The 27,927-nt window shown below is 43.6% G+C and overlaps 1 protein-coding gene across 1 annotated transcript in view; it reads left to right on the top strand.

Moving 5' to 3' along the window:
• Positions 1–27,378, top strand: part of LOC135223617 (protein HBS1-like) — a 241,283-nt gene extending 213,905 nt beyond the window's left edge. Inside the window, exons 14-15 of the mRNA XM_064262229.1 lie at positions 21,706–21,951; positions 26,955–27,378. Coding sequence (XP_064118299.1) covers positions 21,706–21,951; positions 26,955–26,966 — 258 coding nt within the window. The 3' untranslated portion in view covers positions 26,967–27,378. The remainder of the gene's footprint in view (positions 1–21,705; positions 21,952–26,954) is intronic.
• The last annotated feature ends 549 nt before the right edge of the window (positions 27,379–27,927 follow it).

Below are 27,927 nucleotides of genomic sequence, written 5' to 3'. Positions count from 1 at the left end.
ATGACGCAAACTGTTGTCTGTTCGGACCATTTCTTGCCAACAGATTTAGATGACATTAAGAGCAGGTTATTAGGTGTGGCTGTGAAATTTATATAATATGTTTTAGGAACTTCATTTCCCTCTGGACAGATCATGGTACCGACGAAAATAAGGCGGCTACCTACCACAATCTATACTATGGTGCTACCACTTATATGCATTTGAATTGAAATTTATTCTTGTCAATCGCCGTGTGTGTAATGTGATGGGGTGAACGGCAGTTTTCTAAACTTGTGTGTGTGTCCGTGAATTGATTAGAGCCTTCACTTAGTCCTTTTTAACTAGTTTGATTAATGGGGTTTTAGAATATAGGGCTGTATGCCTAACTAGGCCTACTTCAGGCTACTTCGTTATTTACCATTTCAACCATATATTTTTAGCTGACAAATACAAACCAAAAAGGATATTTTCTGAAGATGCTGTCCCCTTGCAATAATTTCACCTGTCTGAGCACACCGCGACATGACGTCACGCATAACAGATGAGCCACACAGAAATGGCTGCGCCCATCGTGCAATAGAAAATTGGTTGTAAAAAATAAGAAAACATCCCTTTCAAAAAATTATTTTCACCAGGGGTACTTAAATGGACTAATACTGCATATGAAACCGCTAAATTGCAACCAGAAGTTCTGCTTTAAATCTCTCAAACATATATGTGAATTATAGTTTTATATAAGCCCAAAATATAAACCACAAAGTCAGAAAGGCTCTTGTAATTTTTCTGCCTGCCTCCTTATGTACATCAAATGTTTAAATGGAGAGCAGTTAGCTTTCATCATCATTTGGGCTGATGTTTAGATTAAATAATCAAGTGCTGTAGAATATTAATGATAATTGATGAAAATTATTTTTTTGTTCCTACACCGAATACAAACCTTCCGTCCTTTACTTAGGATAGATTGCAGCTCAACTGAAACTACCGACTAATAAATTCTTTTATATTCCAAAGTAGTTAACTACTGGGCTGGTAGTTGGGGAAGCACTGCCTCCCCACCAGCTCACTGAGTTGTCACTTTGATTACAGCCGGCAGCGAGGAAAGACCTCTCTCTTTCGGTCTCACTGTCTTGTTGAAATTATTGATAACATTCTTTTTCTCTTTCTAGCTGAATGCGGGTATGTCTGACAATATAATATGGTTATGCGTTCCTGCCCTGGTGTCCCGGGCCGTAGTCGGAATACCCCTGTGAGGAGTGTCGTACGTGGTTGCCTGCCCAGTGGGTTGAGTATCGCCGGCAGCGAAGTAAGAAGAAGAAAAGGGATTCTTTATCTTTGAGTTCTTCCTCGAAGACCAAATGACCCAGACCTTCTGCTTCCTCGTCGGGGACTCGTCCTCCAGGACCTTCGACGTCTCACTCCTCCGGGAGTGTAGCGCATAAGAGCGACAATTTAACTCCTGGCCAGCCTTTAAAAGAGCGAGACCTGCCTGTATCCCCTGGTGAAACGGGAAGTCCTGGTCCTTCTAAGGATGAGCTTTGTTTTTTCAGTGCATGTTGACATTGCCTTTCCTGTTTGTTCCGACACGGCATACAAACCTTCGGTCCTTTTACAATAGGAAGGTACTAGCGGCAGCTGGATAGGTCGTAAGCTTTCGAACAAGGGGTTCGGTAGTTAACTGCTTGTCAGACAGGCGCGCGCGCGCGACTGGGAGGTAAACAAATCACTTTTGCTTTCGGCCTGCTGGCGTGTAGACGTGTATCATCGCTCTCTGCCCGCTTCATCGTCGTTGCTTTCGCATGGTTGTGTTTTTCTTTTTCTATTTATCTAGTGAAACTGAATTGTAAGTACAATCATTTCATATTTAATTCCATTGAATTCAATTGTGAATTAAAGGATCTTGGTTTCTCCACGCCCTCCGATTACCCGAGTGCCGGGACTGAAGGGCGTAAGTGCGGGAATTCATTTTTCCCAGAAATGATCCTCGTATTGTGTATGCTCGGTGCCGAGGGCGGGAGAGCGCTCGCTCCGAGCTTATATTTTGGTTGGAAATGTGTAGATGAAAATCGTAAGTAAGTGCCCTTTTCATTTATATTTTTTTGACCTGTATGCTCGTTGCCGAGCGAATGCGCTCGGCACGAAAACTTATTCTGTATGGAAGTGGAATCGCATGTACAGTATTCTTTTTCATTTTCATATATTTATTTTGATTGTAGCAATACTCATTTGGATCAGTTTCCGCTCTTACCCGGAAATTGATCCTTTCCCCTTTTTATTTGAATGAAGTGCAGTTCTTTTTCATTTTCATATTTTATTGAGATTGCATCATTTACTTGGATCAATGTTTCCGCTATTTCCCGGGAATTGATCCTTCCCCTTTTTTATTTTGTATGAAGTGAAATCGCAAGCGCAGTATTCTTTTTCATTTTTCATATATATTTTGATTGCATCAATTCATTATGGATCAAGGTTTCCGTTCATGATCGGGAATGGATCCTTTTACCCTTGCGCTCAGTACCGAGGGCGCAAATGCGCTCGCTCCGAGCCCTTATTCATTGTGAAGTGAATCGTAATGCAAGATTCTTTTTCATGTTATTCCTTTTATTATTGATTGCATCAATATTTATTTTGGTTCAAGTTCCGCTCAGTCAGGGAATTGATCCTTATACCCTTGCATTCGGTGCCGAGGGCACGATTGCTCTCGGGCTCTTATTATTATTGTTGGGTACATGGGTGCTGTGCGGGGGTGGGGAACGAGAATCCCCCCCCCCCCCCCCACTCAGCTCCCACAGATGGCCCTTCCCCTTCGGGGGGGAGGTTATCTGGTTCTTCTCCGTCGGCCCGATCGGTTCGATGCGCGCGGGGGAGGCGCTTGGTGCACCCGAATGTACAATTGTATTCGGGGTCTTCCGCTCGTTCGGTGTGGGGCTCACCCCCCCGCGCGAGGGGACTTCCCACCCACTAATCACTACTACTGTTATTTCCGCAGGTGCTATTGCCACGAGGGTGGACCTTGGTGAGGTATGGGCGTCCTTCGATTTGCAGGGCGTGCTAGTGTCCAGGGGCGGCGGTTCTATGTCTGGGCCTGCTGCGGTCACCCATGGAGTGGTGACCACGACAACGATATCGACTCCAGGTGACGACGTCCCTCCTCACCTGGTGTACTCGCCTCACATGGTAACAGTCTTGCCTACAGCCGCTGTGAAGTGCCGTTCGCCGTACCGAGAGGGGGGCGTGCCGCCGCCACTCGTGGTTGCCACGCTGCCGCGACCACACTTCCGCTGCTCTAGAGCTCGCCCCTGGACCTGCCGCCGGTACCAGGATGTTGCTGGCTGCTGCTCCACCTCCTGTGTTTTCTGGTGCTGCCTGCCGTACCTGCCGATTCTGTACTGACTGTCCCTGCCGTTGCTGCGCTGGCTGTCCCTGCCGTTGCTGCGCTGGCTGTCCCTGCCGATGCTGTGCTGGCTGTGCCTGCTGTTCCTGAGATGCCCATACCTGCTGACGTCGTCCCCTGGTTTTCGTGGTGGTACTACCCAGACTTTGGTCTGTCTGTACAGGTGCGTCCGGGCCCTGAGGCTTCGGCTACAGCAGCCCCGGCTCCGCCCTGGATGGCAGATCTTACGTCTGTCCTGAGGAAGCTGACAAAGAAGAGGAGGAACGTCGCCTTCATCTTCTTCATCGTCGTCGGTTGCCGCCTCTTCCCCTTCGACTTCTAAGGCTTAACAGCCGAGGAAGAAGAAGGTTGCCTCCTCCCTCCTAAGAAGTCTCCCTCGGGAGCTTCTCGGGACCCGTCTCACCTCTGTGGGACGGGAGGGTTCCTTCCGCTGGTCCTCCTGCTCCTTCGGGAGCGGAAGAAGGCTTAGGGGACCAGAGGGGTACCGGCTAACACCGGTACTTCCTCGCCTGGTGTCAGTGGTTCTGCCACTGCATCAGGGTCCGTCTCGGCCTCTCGTTCGCGGGAGGTACCGAGTGTACGGTCGCCTACCAGCGACCGTGCAGCCAGGAACCAGACCTCTGAGCCCGCTCAGTGTCAGGTTCACGGCACGGAGCGGAAGACTGGTGACAGCCGCTCACGCGACTCTCACCAGACCAGCTCTCGCTCTCGCGGCGACCAGCTGGCTACCCGGGATGACGTGACGGTCCACGACCGGCCACGGGCTGAGGCTGGGAAGAGGTCCCCCCGTTCGCCGGTGCCAGCCACGGCTGGAACCAGCGACGTGACGTGTCGTGAGGACAAGCACCGGTCTCACTGTGACAGTGGAGCCTGCAGGTCGCCTGACCGTCGCTCTCACAGAGAGCGATCGGGTACGGCAACCAGCACCAGCTCTTCTGACACTCGAGATCGGGGCCGCTGTGCTCAGTCCAGCCGTTCTCCACAGCGAGACGGTTCGACCAGGCCTGTAGCTCGATCGCCACCGCGGGTTGACGATCGCCTGCAGCCCTCCAAGCCTGCTGGTTCTGCCAGCGAGCGAGCGGAGGGAGCGGTCAGGGTCTGCCTCTCCCGTACCTTCAACTTCCTCGGGTTACACCGGGAGGAGCGAGGTATTGAGGAGTGATCGTGAGGGGTGCGCCCCTCATGATTTGGACCGGCCAGGACGTATGCGCAAGGGGATGGAGAAGACCGAGAGGGCTGTCGCTGTTCCCCCTTCTTAGGAGGAAGGTTCTCGGAATATGCTCTTGTTCGAAGGGCTTAACGGTCCTACTCTGCAAGATGCTGTGACTTCCGAGATCCAGAGGAACTTTGCCGAGGTTATGGCGCTGATTCGTCAGCACAACGACCTCAGGAAAGGATCGCCGCTCCCACCAGCAGAGCCACGTCTCGGCTCGAGTCGTTTTGGGGCCCGAGAGGAAACCCAAATCGACGGTGGGTCTGCCGCGATCGGAGCGTGCCGACTGTGTTGAACCAGGTAGTCTCTCGTCTCCGGACAAGAAGGCTCTCTCAGTTCTGGCCGGTCGAACAAGCTACTTCACCTCCTCTACTGCGACAGAGGCGTTTCTACGTGTCTTCGGACACCGTATTTGAATACCCCTTCGGTCCTCCTGAGAGGTTTCGACCTCGACGAGGACTGGAATGAGTCGGAGGACGGTATCGGCTCTCTCCTGTCAGGTGTCGATCAGCCCCACCCAGACGACGTTCACAGTGGCGGCAGACCCTTACCTACAGTATGAGTTCGTAATCCTCCTCGGGAAAACGTTTTCTCCTGACGATACGTTTTCCCAGGCTCTAAGAGGCCATCGCCGTAAGGCGATGGCTGCTCCTTTTCTTCTCCAACTGCTAGTTCCGCTGGGAAGGCGAGCCAGTATCCAATTCCTCCCCCATTCCCTCTCTCCTTACGACTACGAGGGAAAGGGGAGGGATCCTACAGAGATTTCTCTGTAAGATCCCACGTTAGGGGCTGCGCTACTGGGGGGACCTTCGGGTCCTACCTGACGTAAGCCCTGGTCGTTGAGGAGGGATCCTGCCCCTTTCTCGATTTCTACGGGAATCGAGAGGACCACCAGCCGATATCGTTTGACGAATTCGGTGGGGGTTTCGCAGAGTGCTTAGAATTCTACGGAATTTCTAGCGCACTCAGAGTGTTCGAGTTTTTTACGATCTCCAAACACTTAGGCGAGACCACGGTCCAAAGTGAGCGAGAATCCCTGATAATTGTTACACGATAATCGGGAACCTCGCTTATGCTCAAATCCTGTAATTTCTAGCATTTGGAAGAAGACTGCTGCTGAAAGAAGAGTATCTCACAGTAGGCGATTAACCTGGAATAGAGAAGAACGGACGGGAACTTCCAGTTTGGCTTGAACTTTCGTCTTTGGTATTCTGTTCACCATTGAAGCTTTCCTTTGGGAAAGACTTCTCCTTCACTCTCTTGACTAGAGAACGAAGGCGGTCGATCTCCAATCCTTATTCTCATTCCTCGAGGGGAAAAGAATTTAGGATGGAGGTCGTGGTACAGAACCTACAAATATACTACGTATATTACCCTCGCGACATGATTCTTTTAACAGCTGAATTGTCCGGGGGGTAGGGGCATACCGTAGTTAACTCTACGGTTTGTGACCGAGACTAATCGTATCTTAATTGAACTGCAACTCGGGGTTGCCTGCAACCTCCCAGCAGTTATCAGTTTCGATTTTAGATACTTGGTATTGTCACGACAACACCAAATCAGCTTTTGTATTTACCGAAATCCTTTTCGTTTAAATATAATTGCTCGAGCGTATTCTTTATGCTCGATGGTTCTAGCCGAACGCATCCCTTCGTGGAAGGGATTAACTAGCAACTCAGGATGACGAGTCACCGAGAGCTACTGCGTATTGAACTGCCTGATAGCAGCTCAGTATCAGCTAGGTCTCGGAGATGCACGGTCGGTTACGTCTCTCTCCCCTGGTTTGATTGACTACCGAACCGTATCTCTACCCAACAATCATGGACTTAGGTCTCTGATTAACGGGGATTCTCGCAATAATGAAGGACCATCTACTGCTGTGACGCTCGATTGCATCGCCTTCGACATTGCGAGAATTTTCAACAGAGATATCTCTTGGACTCTTTCATCTTTCTGTTTACCGCACGGTAACAGAAGTCTGTACTAGTCTCCCGCTGCATCGCACCGCGATAATGCGAATGATTTTTGCAGACATCTGAGTTTGTCTTCAAAATATCTCGTATTCTTAGGTGTGCAATTATTTATTGTTCGCCCAGAATTAACAGATGTGTCAGAAGACATCGCCTACTCTCCGACCTGACAGCTCTACTTCCAAATGTTCATCCCATGAGAAGCAGGTCTTCAGGCAGTATTTCCCTGTGTCTTCATTACTGAAAAGCGCTCCGCTTTTATTGCAACTACGATCCTCACCGGACAGCAATGAATAGCAGTTAGCGTTCTCAGTCTTTGTAGCACAGGTTCAGAATCTTGAGAATCCTTCTCTCGGTTCAGCTGTGAAGACGTAGGTTGCATTTTCTGTACACCTTCGTCTTCAACGACACATAGTGTTGTTTCTCCTTAGCTGAGAATCAACTATACTATGAGATATCTTGCCATCAGGGACCTCGGTCTCTAGAAGGCAATTGACTTTCGCCTGTTGGGCACATGCCTTAAGAGAATCATCACCTCGCCTTCTGGCATCGGTGACGAACAAATTATTTTAGTCTCTTGGCATAACCCTTTTAAGGCGAAGGTCACGTGACTTGCTCGGGTGCTTGGACAACTTGCCTCCTACCGAACGCAGTCAGTCGGCAGCTGTCAGAGCGCCCAAGTCAGTTACGAACTTCGCTGTGGACTTAGTTCGGTTGTTCCATAACAGTCTTTTCTTCGTCCTAACGGCTTGTCACGGTACCCATACCATCGACACCCACCATTGAGTGTCGGTGTCCTATCCACTACCGAGAAGAACTTCACTGCATGGGGATAGGAGAATGTGAAACACTTCGCTGCAGACAGATAGACCAGTATGGGTACAGGACATCACCGAAGTCGAGAAGAGGGATAGGTCATACGACCATTCCCTTCTTTTCCTCTGAGGTAATTGCATGACTTTTCCTGCGAAGTCAAGCATCCAGGGGATGGGGATTCGTGACGCTCGATTTCGTACCGACTTCGTAGCGAAGACTCAGAACCCTTCGGTTCCTGATGATCGGTTAGAGTCCTTCACAATCCCCTCCCTAATGGACTTCACCGCCTTCGATGCGAAGGAGATGCTGCTTTGTCCTGTGAAAGCACGACCGCGCTTTCTGAAGAAACTCGACATCCCAGGCTGAGTGTTGAAGACTCTTCGTCAGCACCAAGATGACCTAGAAGTACACTCCCTCGAGTTACACAAGAACTTCTCCGTGGCGCAGGTACTGAAGGCAGGGGTCTGGTACAACCAGACCACTGGCACCTCCTTCTACCTTTTGGATATTGCCCACAGGTCCTTGGATCGTTTCCTTGGGACCCGTGGTGGCTGCTCAACACGTTGTGTAGCTAACCCAGACCCTAGCAGGCTGAACAGCATCGAGTCCTGGTGTGACTGTAAGAATAGATAAGTGAATGAGAGAGTGACTGGCTTCTCTTCCTATCTTTTTCTCCCCCTCTACCTGTGGGTAGAGGGATACGGTCATCACCTTGCTGGATAAGGACGAGATGCAGGTGAGCTACTCGACAGAGCCCCATCCTATCCCCTTTACTAGGGATGAGAGCGAATATCCACCACTTCCTCCTACAAGGGGGGGGAAGTGGATGCCAACAAGAGACAAACCATAACTTTATGTTGCCTCTTGCAAACAGGAACTTGTTCTTGTTTGCTGGTACGAAGAGATATGCTTGCCTCTCTCTTAGTACTTGGTCCAGAGGTCTGACCATTGATCCTGCGGTGCACACCCCGATCAATCGGACAGAGGCTTGGATCCCTCCCTCGCTCTTACGACCAGGGAGGCATTCCAAGGTTGGGCGAACACCAGTCTGTTCACAAAAGACTCAGATTCCTCCCACCAAGAAGTGAGTCTTCCTATTGTAAAAGGACCGAAGGTTTGTATGCCGTGTCGGAACAAATGACAATTTGTCCAAAATTGCATTTTTCCTAACTATACAAACTTGAGGTCCTTTTACACATAGTCCCACCTCATGCCACCCCTCACTCTGCAGTTTTTGCTTGGGCCAAAAGCAAAAGTGATTTGTTTACCTCCCAGTCGCGCGCGCGCGCCTGTCGGACAAGCAGTTAACTACCGAACCCCTTGTTCGAAAGCTTACGACCTATCCAGCTGTCGCTAGTACCTTCCTATTGTAAAAGGACCTCAGGTTTGTATAGTTAGGTAAAATGCAATTTTGGACAAATTGTCATTTTGTGGCCTTCATTGGGACTTCCTGGCATGCCATCGAAGGGGAGAGATTTGTTGGCACTCTTCTTTGGGGCTGTCTTTTCCTCCTTAGTCTCCTCAGAGAAGGCAGCCTCATCCTCCTGTGCTGTTAAGGAAGACGCCCTTCCCTCTCCTGCTGACGCTCTTTTTGAACTCCTGACACGCCTTCTTTGAAAGCCAGGAGTGACTCAGAGAAGTAGTAAAGACTCCTCTCAGAGACGTGCTGACGTGCGCTCTCCTTCGAGAACTACCAGACCTTCATGTGTAAGCTCCTCGTCTTTGTGCGATGCTATGGCACGCACAAAGGAGCCTTCGTTGGATTTACTCTCCTCCTCAGTGCGCGATGCTATGGCACACACACAGGAGCCTTCATTGGAGAGAGGTCGCAGAGAAACTGTCTCACCCTTTCGGGACAACGAGCCAACACGTGCCCCCCTTCTACACCAGTACATGCGGCAATACAGCGAGAACTACTACCTGATGCGCACCATTCATTTGCACACCATGTTACTCCTGGACAGCGCACTCCGACAGCACTTGTGATTGCTCATGTGCCCTTTTGACAGCACTCACCTGTAATGCGCGTTACCCAATGCGCTGCTTCACCGCTGCCTCAGCAACAGTATAAGCACTCACCGAGACGCTCTATTTCCTGTGCATGCCAATGTGCATCACCTGAGCATTTTTCTAAACACTCCAGCAGGTGCTCTCAGTCTCCAGTATCACGCCCAGACACGCTCCTTTTTCAGAACGCTCTTCTTCGTCTACACACGTAACAAGATGCACAATTTCACCTGTAGGGAGTCAACACTCTCCAGCGCATTCTAATGCGCGTGGCTCTTGGCGTTCTCCCATGTGCCAATATGTGCGCCATTTGCCATTTGCTTACACGCATTCAGAACCTTTGTGCGTGCCCACACCGACACGCACTCTTGCTCCTGCAGATACACACAAAGCTGTAAAACCTTTTTCCTCTGTTTTTTTGCAATATTTTGACACGAAAAACAGAGACATCGAGTCGGAGTACCCATCCTTGGAACTTCCATCATCTGCTCCCCCTCTGGAGGTCCCATCACCTCAGGATCCTTGTAAAGTTGCAACCCAGCCTTCCAAAAGGCAGCCATATAGGCTTTCACCATTGATCAGACGTCGTCATTCCCGGACTCTCCTTTGAGAACAAGGCCGCAAGTGGGCCCCTTCTCCTTCATATGACCTTCCAGCCCCCTTCTGATTCCTCTAGGGAAGTTGGGAGGGCAGTTAAAGGGATTTACTATCCCTAAGCGGCCATGAGTGCATAACATCAGGCGAGAGGTGCTCTGGAAGCAAAGGTATTCCTTGACTCCTCCTTACAAGTCCAGACCTCTAACCTCTCGAGGTTCTCGATCTCCAAGGGCTTGTTCCCTGTAGAGAAGTATCATATCTCGCCCATCGAGTTCGAACCCAGCCGAGATCCTCCTGACAGGGCTCCAACAGTGCTTGTGGAGAGGGCTCCATCTCCCCTCTCTCCTCCAGCTTTGCCAGAAGCAGATGGGCATCCTCCAACTCCACCTTCCCCTTCTCGCAAGGGACTGTCCGATGAGGACATAAGGACCTTTGGAAGACAGAGAAGAATCGCCCTCACGATTCCAAGCCTCCAAGGGCTCCTGTGGCTCTGGGGGCCTCGGCTCCCGGACCCTCTGCTGCCCTTCATGAAAACTAGAGACTCGGCCTTCTTCTTCAAGACTGGACACCTCTCTTTCCCGCCTGGGTGCGTCAATGCAGAGGGAGGATGATTTTCATGAGGCAACCGACAATTCAGCTGGCTACTGTCTGGAACCAGATGCTCCATCTGTTCCGGAAGGTGCACCAGCTGAAGCCACCTTCCGCAAGATCATCCAACTACTTCTCCGAAAGGCCGTACATCGGCAGTCGACTTTCTTTGTCATGCCCCTCGGGGTGTTCGGTCCCGCTTTGAGCTGCCCTTGTCATCCCTGAGATGGGAGGCTCTGACTAAAGTCAATAGACAAGTTTCAGCGAGGAAGGACTCGCTGCGGGCATCTCTGTCCTCTAAGCTACTCCCCTCTGCTTTCAAAAAGCAGAGGAAGTACTATGTGGCCCAAGAGGCAGAGCCTTCACCCTTCCCCATAAACCCAACGATAACATCATTAGCACCTCGAGTTTCGCTCCAGACACTGCAACACTGAACCTCGACTCTCTCTTCCCAGGAGATGTCGCAGCTCAAACAAACCACGATGGCAGCATTGCAAACAGCTTCATGATTGGACTTTTGGGGTGGCATGGTGGGCTTTCTTGCCACCTCTAAGACTCCACAGCATCCTGACAAGCAAGCAGACATGGCCCGTCAGCTCCATTACCTTGTTTTGTCAGGAGGTAAGGCTATGGAGTTCATAGTCCACCAGCTTGCCAACCTCTGGGGCAACCTGGTGCTTAAGCGCAGGGACACTGTTTCATCAAGGCTTGATGGAGCTGTGGACCCTCAGGATGTGACCGACCTGAGGAATGCCTCACTTCAGGGATCCACCCTCTTTCCATCTTTGGATGTAAACGGAGTGATCGGAAACTTCAGGTGAGCGAGCCAGGATTCTTTGCTGCACCGCACAGCATCCTTCCGTCGGCCCCAACCTCCTGCTGTTTCTGCTCGACGTTGCCCTGGCTCTCCATCTAGGAGGGTTCCTCACCCTCCTGCCAGGGCTGATCCCTTTCCCACTGCCTCCACCACCTGTCAGCCGCCCTTTTTGACCAGGGCTGGTCGAGGGTGAGGCAAACACGGCAAAAGGAAGAGTGTCCACTGTGACCTGTGAGGAGGGCCCTCCCCCCACTCTGCCACCTATGGGGGGATGCCTGCAAGCCAGATGGACGAGGTGGCAGTACCACGAAGGGGAGGATTGGATGCTGACTGTCCTCTGACCCTGGTATCGTTTCTCGTTCATCAACTCTCCCCCTTGTCTGATTTGACCCCCGAAGACATCATCATTCTATCGTCAGGGATTGACGAAGGATCTCGCTCTTCAGGCAGAAGTCCAGGACATGCTGGGGAAGGACGCTCTCGAGGAGATCCTCGACAAGTCTCTAGGCTTCTTGAGTCTCGACTTTCTTGTAAAGAAGGCGTCCCTAGGCTGGAGACCGGTTATTGATCTTTCAGCCTGAACGAGTTTGTTCAGCAAACCCCGTCCAGGATGGAGACCCCCAGCACGGTCAGACAGGTCATTCATCCCCTGGATTGCATGGTGACGATCGACCTAAAAGACGCATACTTCCATATCCCAATCCATCTGTTGTCGAGGAAGTATCTACGTCTTCTTGTAGCAGACAGAGTGTTGTAATTCAAGGTCATATGTTTTGGTCTCTCCACAGCTCTGCAAGTCTTCACTCAGGTGTTCACCCTAGTGTCAATATGGGCTCATCGCCTGGGTATTCATCTATTGCGTTACCTAGATGATTGGCTGATACTGGCGCCCTTGGTGGAACTGCTTCATCTCCACCGAGACAGGGTTCTGGCGTTTTGTCATGATCTGGGGATCATGGTGAACCAAAAGAAGTCCTCTCTAGAGCCTTCTAATGACTGGTGTATCTCGGTATGATCCTCGACACTGTTGCAGGGAAAACCTTTCCGACACTGGAAAGACTGGAACGCTTCCGAAGTGTTGCTCTGTCCTTCCTTCGTTCGACAGTCCCAGCTGCCAGCACATCAGTGGCAACAGTTGCTGGGACATCTGGCTTCGCTGCAACGCCTTGTTCCAAACAGTCTGATGTACCTTCGATCTTTTTAGTGGGGTCTGAAGAATCATTGTTCGCAAAGTCACGATTCTCCTCACGATCTAGTCCCAGTGGAGGAGAACATGCGCTTCAATCGAGTGGTGGCTGGATGACGCAAACCTGTTGAGGGGCTCCCTCTCCAGTCTCGTCCACCCGATCGATCTGCTCCTGTTCACAAATACATCCAAGGAAGGATGGGGGCCACACTTACTGCAACACTTGGCTTCAGGCCTATGGTCTGACCAGGAATGTCAAGATCATATCAACGTGCTGGAACTTCGAGCTGCCTTCTGGCACTCCAGCACTTCAGCTCTCTTCTGACAGGTCATTCGGTGGCACTGATGAGCGACAACACCACCATAGTGGCATACGTGAACCGTCAAGGTGGTACAGTGTCTGTGCAGCTATGCCAACTAGCAATGCAGATTCACGAATTAGCAGCTCTCAACTCAGTAGGGTTGACAGCTTAGTTCATTCCAGGCGAATGGAACATTGTGACGGACAATCTGAGCTGGTCTTTGGCTCCTCGGATAGCGAACAAATTTTTGACTTTGTAGGGTTCCCCAATGATAGACCTATTCACTACTGCTCTAAATTGGAAGTTGCCAATTTACTGCTCTCCAGTTCCAGATCCGGTGGCAGCATTCGAAGATGCATTCCAGCACCCCTGGGACACTTCAACATCTATGTCTTTCTGCCATTTTGCCTGATCAGGCAGGTGTTGAATCGAGTGCGTTCCACACCTTCCCTGGGCATGATGCTAGAAGCGCCAAAATGGCCTTATGTAGAATGGTACCGGGACCTTCTACTTTTGCTGGTAGAGACTCCAAGAGTACTTCCACCACTCCCCGACCTCCTATGCCAACCACATGTGAGAATCTTCCACAATGCACTGAGCTTTTTACATCTTCACGTGTGGAGGTTATCCAGCAGCTCCTCACAGCGAAAGGCTTTTTGCAATAGGCTGCGACAGCAATGTCAGGATACCTCAGATAGTCCTCAATGTATGTCTATCAGACCAAGTGGGCCATCTTCTGTGGTTGGTGTCATTGGAGAGGCCATTCTCCTCTGAGAGCCTCTATCCCCTTGATTGCCGACTTCTTGCTCTACCTTCGGAGAGAGAAGCTCCTTTCAGTCTCAGCGGTAAAAGGCTGTCGCTTGGCCTTGATCCAAGTCCTCAGACTGAAGGGAATCGATCTCTCTTCCTCGGAGGAACTCTCTATGCTCATACGAAGCTTTGAACAAGGTTGCACTAGTATTGGCAAAGCCTCCTCCCTGGGACATCGTTGCTGTCCTCAGGCCTTTGAAGAGAGTTCCGTATAAACCGTTGTCCCCGGCATCTGATAGGGCTCTCACCCTGAAAACGGTTCTTCTCGCCCTTGCTTCCTCCAAGCGAGTCAGTGCGCTTCATGGCTTAGCCTATATTGTTACTCATACTGATCACTGAACCAATTCCTGCTTTAGCTTCGTCCCTGAGTTTGTTTTTTAAACCCAGGTCGATTCTCGGTTTTCTTTGTTCCAGGTTGTGAGCCTGAGCACAGTAACTGAAGACCCAGGTGAGCTACTTCTCTGTCCTCTGAGAGCATTGAGGCACATATTTCCAATGGACTAGCTCTACTTGATCCACTTTACAGCATCTCTTTGTAAGTACTGGCCCATCAAAGAAGAGGGTTACAAGGAATACCATTTCACCTTGGATTTGAGAGGTGATTTGCCGTACCCTCTCCCCTACTTCTCCATTTGCTGATACCAGTTGAGTGAAGGCTCACGATGTGCGTGGAATGAGCACATCGCTTGACTTCAAGGAGAACCTGTTACCCAGGTGATGGTAGCTGGCACATGGTCTCGCCCTTCCACCTTCACCAGGTCCTACCTTAGAGACTGTATACAGCTACCTTGACACAACTGACCTTGGTCCTGTGGTAGCCGCTCAGCAAGTGGTTTAACTGCCTCCGTGCCCTCAAAGGTTGGAAGTATCGAATCAAGGATCGAGGTTCCGAATCAGGGTGGGGGTATGACTGGCCTATTTTCTTTTCACCTTTTCCCCTTACTTGGGGTCCCAGCATCGAAATCCGTTTTCTGGCACCGATTTCAATACTGGTAAGCATTCCATGTCTCACTAGTGGTTTTTCTGTAGACACACACAAGTCAGTCTCCAGGGAATGGGACAACTGGTCGCGACCGACTGGCCATGGCCCAGCTGGCCGTGGCCAACTGGCCGCAGGGGCCGACTGGCCGCAGCCCAAATGGCCATAGATGAAGAGATGAAAGAAAAAAAATTTATTTCTGTCTGTGTCTCTGTCTCTCTCTCACAGAAAATATTTAGAGATACAGTAAATCTATAAGACGAAGAGATAAAGAAAAAAATTATTTCTGTCTGTCTGTCTGTCTCTCTCTCTCACTCTCTGAAAATATTTGGATGCAGTAAATGTCAATTAACCCTTAAACGCCAAATGGACGTATTAAACGTAGAGTCAAAATGTCTCCCGTATGCCGAATGGACGTACCATACGTCGACTGAAAAAAGTTTTTTTTTAAATTCGAGGAAAAATACTTATAGGCCTACCAGCCGAAAACTTTTGAATCACGCGCCTTGGGGGATGCTGGGAGTTCACGGATCAAGGCGTTGTTTTGTTTACAATCGTTACGCAGGCGCGCAAGCGCGAATTTCTTTCTTGCCGCACTAAAAAGTATCTGTGACACATCTCAGAAATTATTTTGTCACTTTGACATAATTTTTGTACCATTTTAAATTAGCTGTTACATGGAGTATTATATATGAAAATGTGCGCATTTTTATGTAGAATACAACAATAAAATACTCATGATTGTAGCTTTTATCAGTTTGAAATATTTTCATATAAATAACGAAAAGTACCAAAATTTCAACCTTTGGTCAACTTTGACTCTACCGAAATGGTCGAAAAACGCAATTGTAAGATAAACTTATATTTTAGTAATATTCAATCATTTACCTTAATTTTGCAACTAATTGGAAGTCTCTAGCACAATATTTCGATTTATGGTGAATTTATGAAAAAACTTTTTCCTTACGTCCGCGCGGTAACTCTTCCGATAAAAATCATACATGAGATTGTGGTAATGTTTGCACCATTTTAAAATTAGCCGTTATATAAAGTTTTATATGTGTAAATGTGCGCAATTTCATGCACAATACAACTAAAAACAACCCATGGTTGTAGCTTTTATCAATTTTGAAATATTTTCATATAAAAAATGATGTGACAAATTTTCAACCTTCGGTCAACTTTGACTCTACTGAAATGGTCGAAAAACGCAATTGTAAGCTAAAACGCTTATATTCTAGTAATATTCAAGCATTTACCTTCATTTTGCAACAAATTGGAAGTCTCTAGCATAATATTTCGATTTATGGTGAATTTATGAAAAAAAAAAACATTTTCTTTACGTCCGCGCGGTAACTCTTCCGAAAAAATCATACATGCGATTGTGGTAATGTTTGCACCATTTTAAATTAGCCGTTACATAAAGTTTTATATATGAAAATGTGCGCAATTTTATGTAGAATACAACAATAAATAATTGAAGGTTGTAGCTTTTCTCATTTTTGAAATATTTGCATATAAATCACGATAAATAGAAAAAAAACCACGTTCGGTCAACTTTGACTCTACCGAAATGGTCAAAAAATGCAATTGTAAGCTAAAACTCTTACAGTCTAGTAATATTCAGTCATTTATCTTCATCTTGAACTAAATTCGAAGTCTCTAGCACAATATTTAGATTTATGGTGGATTTAAAAAAAAAAACTTTCCCTCCACGCGCGGATTCTCCGCCACAAATCTCCGAAATGCGGACGTCCCATTCTCCTAATATTTGCTCCATTTCATATTGGGCATTTCATAGAGTTTTATATATGAAAATGTGCGCAATTTCATGTAGAATAAAACGAAAAATATTTGAAGGTGGTAGCTTTTCTTATTTCCGAAATAATTGCATATAAAAAATATATATAAAAAAATTCGACATTTGGTCAACTTTAACTCGTCAGATATGGTTCAAAACTGCAATTGTAAGCTAATACTCTTACAGTATAGTAATATTCAATCATTTGTCTTCATTTTGAAAGAAATTGAAAGTCTCTAGTACAATATTTAGATTTATGGTGAATTTTTGAAAAAAAATATTTGTTTACGTCTGCGCGTTACGAATTCATGCATTATTTTGTGATATTTTCTCTGTGTTGCTTTTATCGTTTTACAATGTGTTTTATACCAAAATGATCGCAATTTAGTGTAAATTACAACGAAAAAAAGTAACTTGTTACCTTTAACCGTTTTGCGCACAGCGCGATTTGAATACAATTATATATGAAATTTCATTTTTGCACTATCATATATCGCATTATTTATATATGATAATGATAATTTTTTTCATTTCTGATGGTTGCATACTAAACTTCAGCCAATGGCAAAAAAAGGAGCCAAAAATGAACTCTTAATCTTGAAAACTAAGCACGCTGTGATTTTCTGAAAAAAAATATTTTTTCCGCTTCCGCGCTCACTCTGAAACACCTCTGGCACACGGGAGACAATTTTTTTTTTACCGCTTCGGCGTTTAAGGGTTAACAAGTAACATCAAAACAATGCTATTTTACAAGAATGGTTTTGAATACAGTAAATGTCAATTAACCCTTTAACGCCGAAGGGGTATAATAAAAATCATCTCCCGTATGCCAGCAGGGTCTGGGAGTGAGCGCCGAAGCGGAATTTTTTTTTTTTTTTTTTTTTTTTTAAATCACAACACGCTTAGTTTTCAATATTAAGAGTTCATTTTTGGCTCCTTTTTGTCATTGCGTGAAGTTTAATATGCAACCATCAGAAATGAAAAAAATATCATTATCATATATAAATAATGGATATGGTGCGAAAACAAAATTTCATATATAATTGTATTCAAATCATGCTGTGCGCAAAACGGTTAAAGCTAATGAGTTAAATATTTTTTCGTTGTATTGTACACTGAATTGCAATCATTTTGGTATATAACACATTGTAAAACGATCAAGGTAACAGGGAGAAAATATGATCACAAAATGATGCATGCATTCATAATGCGCGGACGTAAAAAAAAGCAGTTTTAAAAAATTCACCATAAATCAAAATATTGTGCTAGAGACTTCCCGTTTGTTGCAAAATGAAGGTAATTGATTGAATATTACTAGACTGTAAGTGTTGTAGTTTATAATTGCATTTTTTGACCATTTCGGTCGAGTTAAAGTTGACCGAAGGACGAATTTTTTCTATTTATCGTTATTTATATGGAAATATTTCAAAACTGATAAAAGCTACAACCATAGGTTGTTTTTTGTTGTATTCTACATGAAATTGTGTACATTTTCATATATAAAACTTTATGTAATGGCTAATTTAAAATGGTGCAAACATTACGAAAATCGGATGAACAAATTTATGATTTTTTCTGAAGAGTTACCAGAATATAAGAGTTTTAGCTTACAATTGCGTTTTTTTACCATTTCGGTAGAGTCAAAGTTGACCGAATGTTGAAATTTTGGCACTTATCGTTATTTATATGAAAATATTTCAAAACTGATAAAAGCTACAACCATGAGTTGTTTATTGTTGTATTCTACATGAAATTATGCACATTTTCATATATAATACTCCATGTAACAGCTAATTTAAAATGGTGCAAAAATTATGTCAAAGTGACGAAATAATTTCTGAGATTTGTCGCTGATACTTTTTAGTGCGACAAGAAAGAAATTCGCACTTGCGCGCCTGGGTAACGATTGTAAACAAAACAACGCCTTGATCTGTGAGCTCCCAGCATCCCCCAAGGTGCTGATTCAAAAGTTTTAGGCTGGTAGGCCTATAACTATTTTTACGCGAATTTTTAAAAAACTATTTTTATATCTACGTACCATACGTCCAATCGGCACCCAACAGACAATTTATATCGACGTTTAATACATCCAATTGGGGTTAAAGGGTTAACAAGTAACAAGGAAACAATGCTATTTTTACAAAAATGGTTGTAAACTATTCTCTTCTCCTTTTTTTTGGAAAGGCTAGGATTACCTATTTAGGAAATATTGATTTTAAGTTTAGAGTTTAAAATATTCAGTTGCAGTAAACCTTCTACAGTGGCATCGGGTATACTCTCACAGTGAGGCAAAGGAAAGTTTGTGAGAGATGGCTATATATATGTTTTTGATAGACATGGAGCTGATAATATCACAGAGTTTTGGAGATGTGAAAGGAGAAGACTATGCAAGGCGAGAATACATTTAAAGAATGGTGAAATTGTAAAAAATATCAGTGAGCATTCGCATAATGCTGACCCCGCTCAAGTAGAAAAAGGAAAAATAGTATCGAAAATAAAATTGCGGGCTTCAGAAACAATGGAACAAACATCTGTTGTGATTAATGAATGTTTAGAAAATGTTAATGAAGCATGCCAAAGAGTCATACTTCGTCATAGCGCTTTGCGAAAAATGGTGAGAAGAGAACGTAAAGATTTGTCTGCACACCCTCCTAATCCTACATCTTTAGAAGAAAAGGAAACAGTCCGATTGGCAAAGTATCAAGCTCTCATTTAACCCAACAAACCCGTTATGATTATATAACCTAATTTTGATTGCCAGAGAGAGTTCTAACGCTCACGCCTTTGATACCCAGGCCGTCAGCCATCAGGTCGCATTTACCATGGCTTGCGGGGTGAAGGATCCACGACCCTGAGCTATAAGCCCTGGTCCTGGCATCCCGGGTTCCATTCTTAGCCAGCGAGACAGGACTTCCATCCCTACCTTAGGATGAGTTTCACAAGTAAAGGATGGAAGGTTTGTATAAGGTGTAGGAACAAATGACATTTTTGAAAGTAAAATGTATTTTTCCCTAACCATACAAACCTAGAGTCCTTTACTTGTATGGTCCCGCCAAACACCCACCCCCTTGATTCAGGGGTCATCATCAAAGTCCTGGCTGTAATCAAAGTGATGGCTCAGTGAGCTGGTGGGGAGGTGGTGAGCACCGCTGGGCAGGTAACTACTGGCCTGGTAGTTAAATACCTTGGTATATAAAAGAATGTATTAGCCAGTAGTTTCAGCCGAGCTGCAATCTATCCTAAGTAAAGGACTCCTGGTTTGTATGGTTAGGGAAAAATACATTTTACTTTAAAAAATTTTATATTTTTATTTTTTATTTTTTGCACAAAACATATCCTGCCCTTTGAGAGCTGATAATCAGCCCAATGGTCTGGTAAAACTATTTTAATGGTAAAAATACACAAAACATTCATCATACAAATCTGTTAATCATACATTCCCGGTGACATCCTGCCATGCCTCAGCTTATCTGACAAGGTCTGGTTGGGTTAGCTTCTAATGCATTTGAGTTGTTCTTACACGATATACAAACTATTGGTCCTTTACACTAGGAATTACTTACAACGAAGTGGGAAACAGCCTTTAAGCTCTTGAACAACATGGTTAGGCAGTAACTACCATCCGGTAGGTGAACAACATGGTTAGGCAGTAACTACCATCCGGTAGGTGGGAGTCCCACCTGCCTATATGTAAGCATTATAATTTTATTTTGTCCACCAAGCTATATAGACGTTTTTGGAACTCTGCCTGATTGCCTCTAAGTTCCTTTTTTTTTTTTTTTTTTGTTTTTTTTTTTTTTTTTTTTTTTCTTCTTTCTTCTTATTCGTCTTCTTCTTCTTCTTCTTCTTCTTCTTCTTCTTCTTCTTCTTCTTCTTGGTGGGATCTTTCTTATGTTGTTTTTGTGTATAACATGTGGTTGATATTATTTAATATACAAATCCACAATTTTGATAGCCTTGCGTAAGGCTTTCTTCACCCAGTATGTGATATCTTGGAGTTGGCGGCCAAGGGCATAGCAAGTTCGTTCCCCTATCATTTGGATCTCACACCCTTGTGTTCTTGGTACAAGGGCATGACTGTATCCCTATTTTGACTTGATGAGTGTTGCTCTTTGCTGCCAGCCTGTGGGCGAGTTTGCCAGGAGGAAACTTGTTGGAAGTGGGTTTCCAGGCGTTGTCAGGTTATTGGCTTCCGACGGTGCCCTTGGTGACCACCCCTTTGTCCACATTTCTCTCTCCTGGCAGGCTTTCCCTTCTGGCTCTCTCTCTCTCTCTCTCGTTGACTGAAGATTGGTGGGGTTGGGGGGGGGGGAGTGGTGGGGCAGTCTGGCGATCTCTTCTCAGGGGCCTCTTCTCACTTCGTAGAGCATTCCCCCTCAGAGCAAGAGGAGTCTCCCTCTGTTAATCATCTTTGCTTTTTTTTTCAGGTTGACAGTGAGCATCGTAGGGTGCAGAAGCAGAGATGGCTAGATACCTCACTGTGTTGGATAGGCTAGCCCCAAGGAGTTTCTTTGTGTGCCCCGACGTAGTGGACCAACCACTGTTCATTCTCTGGCATTCCTGTATGTTGTGTCACTGCCTCCTGTCATACCTGTGGTCCTGTCTGCTCCTGCTGTGCCCTCTGTATGATTGCTCCTGGTGGCCAGTCTCTGGGTGGCCTTTACTGTGCCTCTTGCTCCAGCTGCCCTTTTTGTTCATGTAGCTCTTACTGCCTGAGCTGCTCCTGTCATGCCTCCTGCCTCAGCTGCCCTGGTCGCTCCTGGTGTTCCTGTCACCTGGACCACCACTGTTGTGCTTCCTACCTTAACTGCCCTGGTGATTCCTGTGCTTCCTGACCACCATCCTGTAGAAGATGTCGAAGAGGAGATTGAAGAAGAAGTCCTGTGAGATATAGCCATCATCTTCAACTTTATCTTGACTTCATCTTCTGCTGCTTTCTCCCCTTGTTCTTCAGAAGTTGGTTCGGTGTTGGAGAGACCTCTCACTGCCCCATTTGTTTTATTCATATACATATTTCTGACCCTTGGTCCCTGGTCCAGGAGTGTTAAATGATATTGAATTCCAGATAAGGGAGACCTAGAAAAACAAGGGATTACTGTAGTCTGTAGTATCTGTGTAACATTCATTGTGTTGTTTATTTTCCGTGTAAGGAGAAACCTTGTCATTATTTGTGAGAATCTTTTTTATAAATACATTTATTTTTATGATTGATTATCTTTTAAAAACTGAATTGGGCATGAAATTTTCAGGTGGATTTCCATTATCAGTCAGTCACTGAACCAGCAAAAATTCGCAAGTTGGTATCACAGCTTCATAAGACAACTGGACAGATAGTGAAGAATAAACCAAGAGCACTGGTGAAAAATTCAGCAGCTTTGATAGAATTAGAATTTACCCGATCATTATGTTTAGAGCTCTTCCGTGACTTTAAGGAGTTAGGAAGGTTTATGCTAAGGACTGGAGGCTCTACTATAGCAGCTGGTCTTATTACTCAGGTAAGTTTTATTTAGATTTTATGGATCATGTTTCTCAGATAAAGGAAGACTTCAGTAATCCAGCTCACTTTACAAGGAAGTCTTGATTGAATTATGAAGGATTTTTCAGATTATAACTTCAGTGAATTTCTTTTTCAAGTAGTATTGAAATATCCATAGTTTTCAAGCGACTGGACTTGCAGTAAGTAAAAACAAAATGTATCATCTCAAGCACATCACATATATGGCCTTCAAATATCCTTTGTCTCTAAAATGTACAATAATCCTTATCTGTTTATCAAAATTCATTTTATCTGTCTTTTTCATTTACAGTATTGTACATTCAATACAAAGCTGTACAATGCTAATATTGTTTGTAAATAATAATAATTCCTCGAGTGTTGTAGGGGCTTTGATGTGGTCACAATGGCGCAGTATATGAGGACAGATTTGGAGGTTTTTCAGTGAAACTCAACTTTTCCTTGACCTACTTTAATACCTTAACACTAGAGAACAGAAATTTAAATTTTCCTTATCACTATAATTCTTCAAAACTTATGCTCCTTTTCTTAACTTGGCCTAACTCAATAATAACACAACCCCCTGCAGAACCTAAACCTAATTCCTAATCCTAAATCTATAATAGTGTTTCCTCCCTAACTATCAGAAGAACCTTAACCTAATTAAAAAAAAAAAGCCCAATCTAATTCTTCAGCCTAAATCTACAATCCTCCCATCTTAATACTATCGAAAGAACCCCTTTCAATACTAAAGTTTTCCTCCCTTTTATGTTCTTTAAGACTCTTCAGAATGGAAGTTAGCTTGCTCAGCATCAGTCAGTTCTATTATGTCGATATTCTTCCTACTGGAGAGATCAACCAGGATTTTGTTTTGTCTTTTAAATGCTGTTGAAATTTATTTGTGGCAATTGTGTTGAGATTGGCACCTTTTAGGGTTTAGCATCATATATGGAGGAACGGAGAGAAGGGTTGCACTTATCAATTGTTTGTTTCTGCAACCTAGCAGCTTTGTGTTCACTCCCTATATTCCTTATTTCTTCTCTTTCATGCTTACTCTATTTTCAACTATTCTTGTTTGTCTTTCTTAGGTTTCTTTCTTCTTATCAGGTCAGGTTGAGGAGGAGCACGAGTCTTAGCTACTGTTCTGCTTATTTGCATGTTCTACGTGTTCTCCCTGGCAACATTCAATTCAATGCCAGTAAAAAAGAAAAGACAATTATGAATACCAAAGTAACTAAATCTCAACATACAAGCAAACAATATTGAAAACAAAATAAAAGAAAAATAATCAACCATATCCAGCCCATATAACCTATTACACTCTCCCTTACTAAAATACATAAAGGAAATCTTATTTTTTTTTTCTTCAGAATCCCTTTCTTACCACCCATTCATACTCAGTGTTGCGTATGACTTTCCTTTTTATTCTCCCTCTCTCTCTCTCTCTTCTCTTCTCTTTATTATTAGTCAGTCTTCTTCGGTAGCCTTGGTTGTATTTGTTAAAGTTAATTGTTATATGGGATAACCTTCATTTATTGTTTGGGGTTGAGTTTTTCTTTTCTTAGGAACATTGTAGATTCATGAAATAGTATAAAATAATTTCCTTTCATTATCCAGTCTCACAGGAGTAAAGCTTGAGTACGTAGTTGGACGCTGGGCAAGTTAAACACCACTCAGTTTATCTTAAGTCTATAATGAACAAAAGGGTTCACAGTTAGTACACTACACAAAAATTCACAGGGAACAGAGAGTACACCAACACAGCCTTCCCATTTGAGGCTTTTTGGGGTGTACTTCTTTGAGCATTATGGTTGGTATTATTATTATTATTAAACCAACAATTCTGGGTTAGGTGACCTGTCCTATTACAATGGAAACAATACCTTGGTTGCCTATAATTTTGAGTTGTGTGGTTGGAATAACCACGATTGGCACAATTTTGTTCCTGTTTATTATTTTGTGTTTTATTATCTCCTGGACTCTGCTTATGGATTGGGCCGAACGAACTTTGATTTGGATTACCATTGTTTGGATTTCTCCTGTGCTGTTGAGGCCTATATCTATTATTTCTGTTTGCTTGGAAAAATTTCCCATTACTGTTCTTAGGATTATTCCTAGGATCTTGTTTCCCTTGTTGTCTAGTGTTGAAATTTCTAGACCTGTCTTGAACACTATCTTTCCTTCTCTGAAAATTATTCTTATTTCTACCAGGGTTTCCATCATTTACAAAACCTGTAAATTCTTTTGCTAGATGCAGTCCTCTTTTGCACAATTCTTTTTGCATGAATCTTAAAGCTGCTAGACTATCATGCTTAGGTTCAGGCTCCTGTTTCTTAAAAACTCGTTTATCTTCCTCTCCGATTGCGTCATATACTATACCATGGGCTATGTAGTTTAATACCTCCCCAAAACTCACTAAATCTCTTACATCACCATTAAAAGCATCGCCATGGCCAATAACTATTCCTGTTCTCTTTAAATCAATAGTTATGTTATGGAGGGCATTTTTTACATCAGTATGGAGGTTTGCTATACTGTTACCATCATATTTCTGGTGTAAAAACTCACTGAGATTATACCATCAATCTTGCTGATTTATAGGTTCCCAAATTTCAAAACACACCTTCTTGAATTCTGCAAAGGTTTTAATTTCCAGGAACCTGAATGAGTTTAATGTTCTATGAGCATTTCCTTTCTCTGAACTAACATAAAGTAACGCTTCATCTATTTTCTTGCGTTCATCGGTAATTCCACTGGATGAAATCCAACTTTCGTTGTCTGCTATCCACTGCGATACCAAATACGCTTCTAATTTTTTTTTTCAGGATGACCTTTTTCTACATTACCGCAAAAGCGTGTAGCCTGTGTTATTACAGCGGCCTGTGCCATTCTAGAATACCTTTTACTATGTACTTGCAATGGGTTAGTAATGTTGTTATTGTTAGCAACAATCACACTAGTTGCGGGTATATTTGCTACTGTTGAAAGCGGTACTCTGAATGGACTTTCGCTATGTGATCGTCGTGGGGGAAAATTCGTCTGAGTATTTAGTCTCGATCGTCTGTCAGGGGTTGGACGTAGGCTATAATGGTTCGAGTCGGGAGTTCTGCTTCTTTGCAACCTGGTGATAATTTCATGAAAGTTTCTATTCATACTAGAGCTGAACTAGATACAATATAAAAAAATAGATGCATTGTTGTACTTACATTATCTTCATGTTGGCAGAAGTCTGTGGTCCCTATCTTGCCTATCTAATTTTCTTATTTTACTTCCTAGCATTTTCTTCCTTCAATCTGGAAAAGCATTAACATTAGTACATGCCGTTATTCCTTATTCACACCACTGCACTTTGTGAACTAAATGACAATATCTTTATAGCTCTAGATTTATCACACAACAATAAAGGAAGAAAGAAAATTATTTAATCTTAAAAATTTACAGCAAAAAATAAATTATCTCAAAGCTAATTGTTATGAATTATTTTTATAAAAGCATATCTATTTACATTGCAGTGAGGTGTGAGAATTTTTCTATTTTTTTATTTATTATCAGACGTTAATCTATTAGGATACTTCAAACTTTTCTTCTTTCTTCTGGTTCTGGTTGCGCCGAACACTTCCGCATTGTCATTGAAGTCCTCTTGCGCCGTTGTTGAAGTCGACTGCGCTGCCGTTGCTTAGCGCTGCCAGCTTCGTCCGTCATTTGGGAAATCGTAGCGCTGTACGGAGAATTGGCCGCTATCTCGATCTTTACAATATTTTAGCGTTCTTAGGTTGATTGAAGAATTAAGTCAATCGCTTTTCCATGAAGTTTTGCTGCGCTGAATTTGAAGTCCTCTTTGTCCGCTCCTATGCGTTCTTGCGTTTCCCATTACAATGCATTGTCGAGTTGATATGACTTAGGAATGCATCAATCCTGGTTCAGTATTCTTCTTAGAAATTCACTACGTTTCGTCGTTCTAGCTTCATTCACCCTCTCAGCTGTTTTGAAGTTTGTTATGTCTACTCGTCTTCGGTTACCCAGGTTTCGGAACCATAAAGAAGGGTAGGTATGACTATTGCCTGATATACTTTTATTTTGGTGTTAACACGCAAGTCATGATCATCAAAAAATTTTCTTGTGTAGTTTTCCAAAAGCTGAGTTAGCACATCTTAGACGATATTGAACTTCATCATCTATGTTGGTATTGAAGATAGATGACTGCCCAGGTATGGGAAGCAGTCTACAGTTTCTAGAGCATCTCCATTAATTTCTATAGTTGGTGCATCTCTTATGGCTTCAGTTTGGGGTGACTGATATAATACTTGGGTTTTTCTGATGTTGATGGAAAGTCCAATACGAGAGTAAGCATTTGCAAATGCATTCAGTATAATTTGCAGATAATTTTCAGTTTGATATATATATATAGTATACACACACACACACACACACACACACACACACACACACACACACACACACACACACAGAGTCAGTCCCTGGTATTGGCCCAGGTTCTGTTTTTGGTGGGGTGCTGATCAGTGAAAACTGCCATTAACGGAAGCTCAGCGATTTGATAAGCACAGAGTTTCAGTTCATGGCACGTCTGTTAGGTATGTTATGGCACCATAACTATTATAATGGCCATTTTATGTCTAGACAAGCCCCATAAAACCGGATCGGCATTAACAGAGTCCGCCAATAACCTGGGACTGCCTGTAACATACTACATACATGCATATATATATATATATATATATATATATATATATATATATTATATATATATTAATATAAATTATTTATAATATAATCTAGCATACATAATTATATATATATATATATATATATATATATATAATAATATATATATATATATATATTATATAAGTAATGTATGTAGTGTATGGTATGTATATATGTTATGATGTATATGTATACGGTATGTATACATTACATATATGTTCAACTTAAAACTATAATTTTTAATCATGTACTTTAACATTGGTGTTTTCTTTTTTACAGCTCTTGGAGTAAGTTGAATTTAAGAGGAGAATGGCCTTCAGATATGAAGAGTATCAATGAACAGTATTGATGTCGTCTGTTGAATATTATTTATATTTCTCTAGTAACTATTTATTATTTGACATAATGTTGCAGTTTTGTTCTAAAGTTTGTCTTTTTCAATGACCTGCATAAATTTATGTCTCAATTTTTATGTTTTAAATTTTAACAATATTCCCAAAGTTGAGCAGGGCATAACTAAATGTAAAGATGATCACAATAGAAAAAGCAGATATAAACACTTAAAGGGTGATGGTTGTGTCGACTTTGTTATGAAGTTTTTGCTGTCTGTATATGGTTTGCAAATACTCCAAAACTATTTAAGCGCCAATCTGTTTATGAAGGATAATGTTAATCAGGATATTATATTTACCCAAAATGTGTTGTTCCTGGTTTTATTCACTTACCCACATTGGTACCACATCATTAATACATTTGGTGTTTTAGTGTAATGTTTTGTTATAAAGCTGTGAAGCTATAAATGGGAAATGTATAAACAGTACTTTACATGTGTACTACTAAAGTCAGGAATCACTATCCTTTGGAACCCAGAAGGTAGTGTGTGAAATGTTTCAATAAATTAGTGCCACAGTGACAGTAGCAAAAGTAAATCGGCAGAACAAATTAAAATGTAAGAATGCATTTTGTTTTTTAAAGTAATTTATATTTTTCCTAACTAACAAACTTGAGGTCTCTACATGGTAGGTTTCCGTTTCCTAATACCGCAGTCGACCCTCGTTAAACCAGACGCCATTAATCTGGACATCGGATAAGATGGACTCCGAAGAAGGTCACCTGATTTAATTATAATATATATGTTTGGCCATGATTTAAGAAAGTTACTGTTCCTCTGCTCGTTGTGTACGGTTTCGTTTTTATTTACCAGATAGATAAACTTTTCATTTATATTTATATTTTTTATAAACAGTTCTGT

This window comes from Macrobrachium nipponense, chromosome 10 (assembly GCF_015104395.2).
Source record: "Macrobrachium nipponense isolate FS-2020 chromosome 10, ASM1510439v2, whole genome shotgun sequence".
Classification (NCBI taxonomy): Eukaryota; Metazoa; Arthropoda; class Malacostraca; order Decapoda; family Palaemonidae; genus Macrobrachium; species Macrobrachium nipponense.
The sequence above is the reverse complement of the archived record's forward strand: the minus strand, read 5'-3'. Positions and strand labels throughout refer to the sequence as shown.